Here is a 9,730-nt window from a genome sequence, read left to right on the forward strand (position 1 = left end):
TAAAAATCTACTACCTCAGCCCAAATTCCACTTAGAATTCCCTACTAACTGAAGCTCCAAAAATTTGTTTTCTGTCTCCTGTCAATTTTGCACACATGAAGTATCTCCCTAAAAAAGGTATAAAAACCACCTACTTTGGTCATTCCATTGGGTGTCAATTTCCTGACTGGGCCTCCGTGTGCAGGTAAGAAAACTTTGGGTGTTTTCTCCTGTTACTCTGTCTCCTGTGAATTTAATTCCAAAACAGTTAGAAGAACCCTGGGGAAAGAAGGAAATGTCTCCTCCCAAAAGTCAGAGTCCTGTTCCTAAGGCCACATCAGGAACCCCTTCCCCTGATCCTCTGACCTCCAATCATTCACCCTCTCCTTTCTGCATTACAATCCTCCTTCCCCCATAAACCATGTGTCCACACACAGTGGTTCCCAGAGTCCTCACCACCAGGTCTCAAACATGCCACAACACCACAAAGGTGAAAGAAAGCTCTCATCTATGTCACAAAACAAGCATCTGAAAAGGAGTCACCTGCAAAGGGAGGGGCTGCCGGGGATCTGTGACCTGTTCCTGTTCCTCAGGGAGACTGGTCAGAGCAGGACTCTGGCAGACAGCAGTGGTAAAATGTACAGACTAGGAGACACAGGAGCGTCTTATAGGGGTGACTGCACTCTGATGACGGATCCAGTAGTGTGCGAGCAGGAGGTATAGGGTCTGCTCAGAGAGCAGTTACCCACACTATACACCCTGTCGTTATGCGAACTCACATCAGCCCTCAGGCCACAATAGGGCTACGAAAGTAGGGACAGGTGAACTTAGAATCTCTCATTCCTTGTCTTGGCTTACTGGTACCACCGGGGAGGGTGTGGGGGGATGGGTTAAATAAGTGATGGGGATTTAGGAGTACACTAGTGATGGCCGAAATGTTGAATTACTATACAGTACACAGGAAAATATTATAACACTGCAGGCTAGCTATGATAGCATTAAAATAAAAACTTAGGGGCGCCTGAGTGGTTTTGTCAGTTAAGTGTCCGACTTCGGCTCAGGTCATGATCTCACAGTCCGTGGGTTCAAGCCCCACATCGGGCTCTGTGCTAACAGCTCAGAGCCTGGAGCCTGCTGCAGTATCTGTGTCTCCCTCTCTCTCTGCCCCTCCCTCGCTCGCTCTCTGTCTCTGTCTCTCAAAATAAAATAAAGACATTAAAAAATAAAATAAAAACTTAAAAAAACTAATAAAAATTAATNACTTCTTGGAAAAACCTCTGATACAGACAGCCTATGGACATTCCAATAGAGCCATGATCAAAATGAAAGAAAAGATGATACCTCTTCAGCCATTGCTAGAAAATGCTAAAATGTTAATATTGATTACAGTGATTTAGTGGTCTATTCCTATTTTGCTATGCTTTTATGATGTGTGCATAATTCTCCCTTGCAATTAGAAATGGAATAGTGTTCCCAAATGGGGGTGACATAAAATCCTGTGAAACTTTATTATTAAATAAATATGAATATGATGCAGATGGTCTAGGAACACTTATTCAGCATCTCTGGAAGCTGCAATGAATCCATGAACTTAGAGTTTGAACAATCACTTGTATAAAAGAATAAAAGGAAATTCTCTTGAAGAGTCATTAAGGAAAATGTTGGATGACACGAGCAGGACACAAAATCTTAACGGCTCTGACATTCAAAGTCTTCCATCACAGGGTCTTCCCCCAAGGCATCTGGAGTCGTAGCTCCGAAGGAGCACCATTTTTATTGCTCCTGTCACATCCTTGTTCCGCAGGGTATATATGAAGGGGTTGACCATAGGGGTTATGATGGTGTAGAAGAGAGAAATGAACTTGCCCTGATCCTGGGAGTAGTTGTTACTGGGCTGGACATAAATGTAGATGGCCGTGCCATAGAAGAGGGAGACCACCGTGAGGTGGGATCCACATGTCTCAAACACTTTCCTCTGGCCTCTGGCTGACTTTATTCTTAAGACGGCCCACACAATCCGACCATAGGAGAACGTGATTAATGACGCAGGTATGAAAAAAAAGATCATACTGAAAAATAAAATCTCTGACTCATACTCAGTGGTGTCAACACAGGCAAGTTTGAGCAGGGCACTGACCTCACAAAAGAAGTGATCTATTTTATTTCTCCCACAAAGTGGTACAAGGAAAATGAGCACCGTCTGCAATGAGGAGTTGGCAAAACCAATGAACCACGATGCAGAAGCCATCAGGGCACAGAGACGAGGGTGCATGATCACCGTGTAGTGCAGGGGCCTGCAGACGGCTGCGTAGCGGTCAAATGCCATCATCCCTAAGAGGATGCATTCTGTGCCTCCCAACCCTAGAGTGATGAACAGCTGAGCTACACAGCCGCCAAAGGACATAGACTTGTCTGCTCCCCTGAGATGAACCAGGAGCTGAGGAACAGTGCTGGTCGTGTAACACAGGTCCAGAAAGCTTAGGTTGGAGAGGGAAAAGTACATGGGAGTGTGAAGGTGTGGGTCCAGGCGGGACAGGGCAATGATGGTCGTGTTTCCCAGCAGGGTGAGCAGATAGAAGATCAGAAGCACCACAAAGAGGACTCGCTCCAGGTGAGGCCGGTCAGAGAAGCCCAGCAGGATAAACCCAGTGAAGGAACTTCCATTTTTCTGCTCCATCCTTTCTTACCACATGTTTCCTGTCAAGACCAAGTATTTAGCACTTTTTAAAAGAAATCTCCAATAAAGAGACTTGGTGGGGCTAGTCAGATCATACATCATATGAAAGACATGGCCATGGAATTTTATCATTAACTATTTGAATAAATGATATACTTACCAAAATTGCATAGTTTACACCAATAGTTTCACATTATCATAACAAGAAATCATTCATATTTATTATACAAAATCAAATAATGTACCTTGTGTTTGCATCAGTGGTAGGAACATAAGGTCTTTCAGTCTGTACGTACTAGGACTTAAAGTACCATAAAAATGTATGTATATCACACCCAATATAAATAGGCTAAATGCTGCAATCAAAAGACCTATGGTACCAGAATGGATAAGAAAAAAAGACCCATCTATATCCTGGTTACAAAGACTCATTTTACACCTAAGGACACCTCTATATTGAACGTGAGGGGATGGAGAACGATATATCATGATAATGACCATCAAAAGAATGCTGGAGTAGCTATACTTATATCAGACAAAGTAGATTTTAAAATAAAGGCTGTAACAAGGGATAAAGAAAGGCATATCATAATTAAGGGGTCTATCCACCAAAGAGATCTACCAATTGTAAATATTTACACTCCCAATGTGAGACACCCAATATATATAAATCAATTAATCACAAACATAAAGAAAATCATTGATCATAATACCATAATAGCAGGGAAGTTCAACATCCCACTTACACAAATGGACAGATCATCTAAGCAGAAAATCAGTAAGAAAACAATGGCTATGAATGACACACTGGACCGGATAGACATAACAGATATATTGAGAACATTTCATCCTAAAGCCACAGAATACACATTCTTCTTAAGTTACCTGGAACATTCTCCAGAATAGGTCACGCAATGGGTCACAAATAAGCCCTAAACAAGTACAACAGATCGAGAACATACCATGCATATTTTCAGACCACAGTGCCATGATACTCGAAATCAACCACAAGAAAAAAATTGAAAACACCATGAATACCTGGAGATTAAAGAATATTCTACTAGGAGAGGAAAGGCAAGATGGTGGAGAAATAGGGAGCTCCATACATTTCGCCTGCACCCATCTCTCAAACAGAGAAGGCCTGAGGTCGTAGGACACTGAGCCACAGGAGTTTGGGAAGGAAAAGTGACAGAGTACACTGGGAAGGAAACCTCATAAGTGCGGCTGCCCCAAGAAACAAGCCAAACTACACATGGTGGAGAGTCCCAAATACCACTACCATTAGGGAAACAAAATAACCAAACGCTCCACAAGAGAATCCAACAGACACCGTCCAAAGACCACTTCCTGAACAGGCAGGCCCTGAACAGTCAAAAGAGCCCTCTCTAATACAGCAGAACTCACAGGGGCCCTGTGTACAACAAGCATTAAAAATTAACAAGAGATAAAAAGCTAACCAAATGACAAAACGAAAGAGCTCTCCTCTAAAGAAACTCCGGGAAGAAATGACAGCTAAAGAACTGTTCAAAACAGACATAAGCAACATAACTGAACAAGAATTTAGCACAATAACCATAAAATTAATCGCTGTGCTTGAAAAAAGCATGGGGGACATCAGAGAAACTATGGCTACAAAAATTATGGAGCTTAAAAATAGTTATGATGAATTAAAAACTGTGATAAATGAGATACATAATAAACTGGAGGCATCCAATGCACGGATTGAAGAGGCAGAAAGGAGAACAAGTGATTTAGAAGACACGATTATAGAAAAAGATGAAACTGAGAAAAAGAGAGATAAACTGATCCAGGAACATGAAAGAAGAGTTCAGCGATACAATCAAATGGAACAAGATCCATATCGTAGGAATTTCAGAAGAGGAAAAGAGAGGAAAAGGTGCTGAAGGAGTCCTGGAACAAATTATAGCAGAGAACTTCCCCAGCCTGGAGAGGGAAGTAGAAGTTGAAATTCAAGAGGCACAGAGAACTCCCCTCAGACGTCACTTGAATCGATCATCTGAACGACATATCCTAGAGAAACCGGCAAAATATAAGGAGAAAAAGAGAACTGTGAAAGCAGCTTGGGAGAAAAATGCCCTAACATAGAAAGGGAAACCTATCAGAGTGGTGACAGACCTATCTACTGAAACTTCACAGGCCAGAAAGGAATGGCAGGAGATCTTCAATGTGATGAACAGAAAAAATATGCAGCCAAGAATCCTCTACACAGCAAGCCTGTCATTCAAAATAGAAGGAGAGATAAGTCTTTCCAAATAAACAGAAATTGAAAGAATTTGTCACCACTAAGCCGGCCCTACAAGAAATCCTGAGGGAGACGCTCTGATGGAGGTATTTCAAGGAACGCAACATACCAGAGACACCACCACAAGCATGAATTCCACAAAGGACACAATGACTCTAAACCCATATATTTCAATAATAACACTGAATGTGAATGGGCTGAATGCTCCAATCAAAAGACATAGGGTACAAGAATGGATTAAAAAAACCCAAATCCATCTATTTGCTGTCTACAAGAAACGCATTTTAGACTGGAAGATACCTTCAGATTAAAATTAAGGGGATAGAGAAATATATATCATGCTACTGGAAGTCAAAAGAAAGCTGGAGGAGCTATACTTATATCCGACAAACTGGACTTTAAATTAAAGACAATAACAAGGGAGGAAGAAGGGCATTATATAACAATTACAGGGTCTATCCATCAGGAAGAACTAACAGTCATAAATGTCTACACACCGACTATGGGAGCACTTAATATTTAAACAATTAATCACAAACAGAATCAATCTTATACATAAGAATGTGCTAATAGCAGGGGACTTTCATATACCACTTAGAGCAATGGATAGATCAACCAGACAGAAAATCACTAAAGAAAAAATGGACATGAATGAAACATTGGACCCGACGGATCTGACAGATATATTTAGAACTCTACATCCTGAGGACATGGAATTCACTTTCTTCTCAAGTGCGCATGGGACATTCTCCAAGATAGATCACACACTGGGACATAAAGCAGCCTTCAATAAATATAAAAGAACTGAGATCATACCATGCACACTTTCAGATCATAATGTTTTGAAACTTGAAATCAATTACAGGAAGAAGTCTGGAAAACCTCCAAAAACATGGAGGTCAAAGAACACCCTACTAAAGAATGAATGGGCCAATCAGGCAATTAGAGAAGATATTTAAAAATATATGGAAAGAAATGAAAATGAAAATACAGCAATCAAAACTCTATGGGATCCGGCGAAAGCAGTCTTAAGAGGAAAGTACATTGCACTCCAGGCCTATTCTAGAAATTAGAAAAAGCACAAGTGCAAAATCTAACAGCTCATGTAAAGGAATTAGAGGCAAAGCAACAAGAGCACCCCAAACTCAGTAGAAGAAGAGAAATAGTAAAAATCAGAGCAGAAATAAACAACATAGAGACCAAAGAAACAATTGGACAGATCAATGAAACCAAGAGTTGGTTTTTTGAAAAAATAAACAAAATTGACAAACCTCTAGCCAGGCTTCTCAAAAAGAAAAGAGAGAGCACCCAAATAGACAAAATCATGAATGAAAATGGACTTATTAAAACCAATCCCTCAGAAATACAAGCAATCATCAGGGAATACTATGAAAAATTAAATGCCAACAAATTGGGCAACTTAGAAGAAATGCACGAATTCCTAAACACACACTCACTACCAAAATTCACACGGGAAGAGATAGAAAACCTGAACAGACCCATAACTAGTGAAGAAATCGAATCAGTTCTCAAAAATCTCCCAACAAATAAGAGCCCTGGACCTGATGGTTTCCCTGGGGAATTCTACCAGACATTTAAAACAGAATAATCCCAATTCTTCTCAGGCTATTCCAAAAAATAGAAATTGAAGGAAAACTTCCAGACTCATTTTATGAATCGAGCATCACTTTGATTCCCAAGCCAGAGAGAGATCCAACAAAAAAAGAGAACTACAGGCCAATATCCTTGATGAATACGGATGCAAAAATCCTCAACAAGATACTTGCAAATCGAATCCAACAGCACATAAAAAGAATTATCCACCATGATCAAGTGGGATTCATTTCTGGGTTACAGGGCTGTTCAATATTTGCAAATCAATCAATGTGATACATCACATCAACAAAAGAAAAGACAAAAATCGTATGATCCTGTCGACAGATGCAGAAAAAGCATTCGACAAAATACGGCATTTTTCTTAATAAATACCCTCAAGAAAGTTGGGATCAGAGGAACTGACCTAAACATCATAAAAGCCATTTATGAGAAGATCTCAGCTAACGTGATCCTCAGTGAGGAAACACTGAGATTTCCCCCTGAGATCAGGAACACGACAGGGATGTCCACTCTCACCACTGCTGTTTAACATAGTGCTGGGAGTCCTAGCATCAGCCATCAGACAACAAAAGGAATTCAAAGGCATCAGAATTGGCATAGAAGAAGTGAAATTTTCACTTTTCGCAGACGACATGATACTCTACATAGAAAACCCGACAGACTCCACCAGAAGCCTTCTAGAACTGATCCAAGAATTCAGCCAAGTTGCAGGGTACAAAATCAACGTATAGAATCGGTTGCATTTTTGTACATCAACAGTGAGGCAACAGAAAGAGAAATCAAGAAACTGATCACATTCACAATGGCACACACACAAACACATAAAATACCTAGGAATAAACCTAACCAAAGATATAAGAGATCTCTATGTTGAAAACTATAGAGAACTTATGAAGGAAATTGAGGAAGACACAAAGAATTGTAAAAACATTCCATGCTCATGGTTTAGAAGAATAAATATAGTTAAAATGTCATTACTACCCAAAGGAACCTACACATTCAATGCAATCTCAGTGAAAATTGCACCAGGATACTACTCAAAACTAGAACAAACTATCCTAAAATTTGTATGGAACCACAAAAGACCCCGAATAGCCAAAGTAATCTTGAATAATAAAACCAAAATGGGAGGTATCACCATCCCAGACTTTAGTCTCTACTACAAAGCTGTCATCATCAAGACAGTATGGTATTGGCACAAAAACAGACACATAGACCAATGGAATAGAATTGAGAACTCAGAATTGGACACAAAATGATGTAGCCAAGTAATCTTTGACAAAGCAGGAAAGAATATCCAATGGACAAAAGACAGCCTCTTTAACAGATGGTGTTGGGAGAACTGGACAGCAACATCCAGAAGAATGAAACTAGATCATTTTCTCACACCATACACAAAAATAAACTCAAAATGGATAAAGGACCTGAACGTGAGATAGGAAACCATCAAAACCCTAGAGGAGAAAGCAGGAAACAACCTCCTTAACCTCCACCACCGAAATTTCTTACCTGACACATCCCCAAAAGCAAAAGAATCAAGAGTAAAAATAAACTTTGGGGACCTCATCAAGATTAACAACTTCTGCATGGCAAAGGAAACAATCCATAAAATGAATAGCCAATTGACAGAATGGGAAAAGATAGCTGCAAATGACATATCATATAAAGGGTTAAAATCCAAAATCTATAAGGGACTCACCAAACTCCACACCCGAAAAACAAACAACCCAGTGAATTAATGGGCAGAAGATATGAACAGACACTTCTCCAAAGAGGACATCCAGATAGCCAACAGACACATGAAACAATGCTCAGCATCCCTCCTCATCAGGGAGATACAAATCAAACCACACTGAGATACCACCTCACGCCATTCAGAGTGCCTAAAATTAGCAAATCAGAGAACTCTAGAAGTTGGCGAGGATGTGGAGAAATGGGCACCCTCCTACACTGTTGGTGGGAACGTAAAGTGGTGCAGCCCCTCTGGAAAACAGTGTGGAGGTTCCTCAAAAAATTAACAATTGAACTCCCCTATGACCCAGCAATAGCACTGCTAGGAATTGACCCAAGGGATACAGGAGTGCTGATCCATAGGAGCACACGTACCCCAATGTTCATAGCAGCACTCTCAACAATAGCCAAAACATGGAAAGAGCCTAAGTGTCCACAGACGAATGGATTAAGAAGATGTGGTTTATCTATACCATGGAATACTACATGGCAATGAGAAAGAATGAAATCTGGCCTGTGTAGCAACATGGATGGACCTTGAGGGTGTTATGCTGAGCGAATTAAGTCAGAAAAAGAAGGACAGCTACCATATGTTTGCACGTATATGAGGATTAGGAGGAACTTAACGGAGGACCGTGGGGGAGGAGAAGGGAGGAAACAGTGGGGGAGAGGAAGGGAGGCAAACCATGAGAGGCTCTTGAATGCTGGGAAGAAACTGAAGACTGATGGGTGTGGGTGGAGGGGGGAGATGGGCATGGAGGAGGGCATTGTGGGGATGACCACTGGGTGTTATATGGAAACAAACTTGACCATAAACTATTTGTAAAAAATATAAAAAAATAAAAAAGAATATTCTACTAAAGAATGAATGGCTTAAACAAAAACTAAAAAGTACATGGGGGAGGGGTCCTGGGTGGCTCAGTTGGTTAAGCCTCTGACTTCGGCACGGGTCATGATCTCATGGCTTGTGGTTTGGGCCCGCGTCAGGTTCTGTGCTGACAGGTCAGAAAATAGAGCCTGCTTCACATTCTGTGTCTCCCTCTCTCTCTGCCTCCCTCTCTCTCAACAATAAACAATAACTTTTTAAAACAAAAATGATAAAAATACATGGAAGTCAATGAAAATGAAAACACGACAGCCCAAAACCTCTGGGATGCAACAACGGCTGTCCTAAGAAAGAAGTACATAGCAACCCAGGTCTTCCCAGAGATGGAAGAAAGCTCTCAAATACACAACCTAACCTTACACCTGAAGGAGGCTGGAAAAGAACAGCAAAGAAAGCCCAGAATCTGCACAGGAAGGGAAATAATAAAGATTAGAGCAGAAATCAATGATATGAAATAAAAAAACACACAGAGTAGAACAAGTCAATGAAACTAGGTGCTGGTTCTCTGAAAGAATTAAAAATTGATAAACCCTAACCATATGGATCAAATAGAAATAGGAAAGGGACCAAATAAATG

General features: G+C 40.7%; 1 protein-coding gene across 1 annotated transcript; it reads right to left on the reverse strand.

Annotated features, from left to right (window-relative positions):
• Positions 1-1,684: 1,684 nt before the first annotated feature.
• LOC144224174 (olfactory receptor 2B8-like) lies at positions 1,685-2,656 on the reverse strand. The gene has a single exon (XM_077755044.1). It carries the CDS (start codon positions 2,654-2,656, stop codon positions 1,685-1,687), a length of 972 nt encoding a protein of 323 aa, XP_077611170.1.
• Positions 2,657-9,730: the final 7,074 nt, after the last annotated feature.

This window comes from Crocuta crocuta, unplaced genomic scaffold (genome assembly GCF_008692635.1).
Source record: "Crocuta crocuta isolate KB4526 unplaced genomic scaffold, BGI_CrCroc_1.0 scaffold1449, whole genome shotgun sequence".
In the NCBI taxonomy this organism is placed as follows: domain Eukaryota; kingdom Metazoa; phylum Chordata; class Mammalia; order Carnivora; family Hyaenidae; genus Crocuta; species Crocuta crocuta.

Coding starts and splice junctions, on each gene's coding strand:
- LOC144224174 (XM_077755044.1), bottom strand. CDS start 2,656: ATGGAGCAGAAAAATGGAAGTTCCTTCACTGGGTTTATCCTGCTGGGC.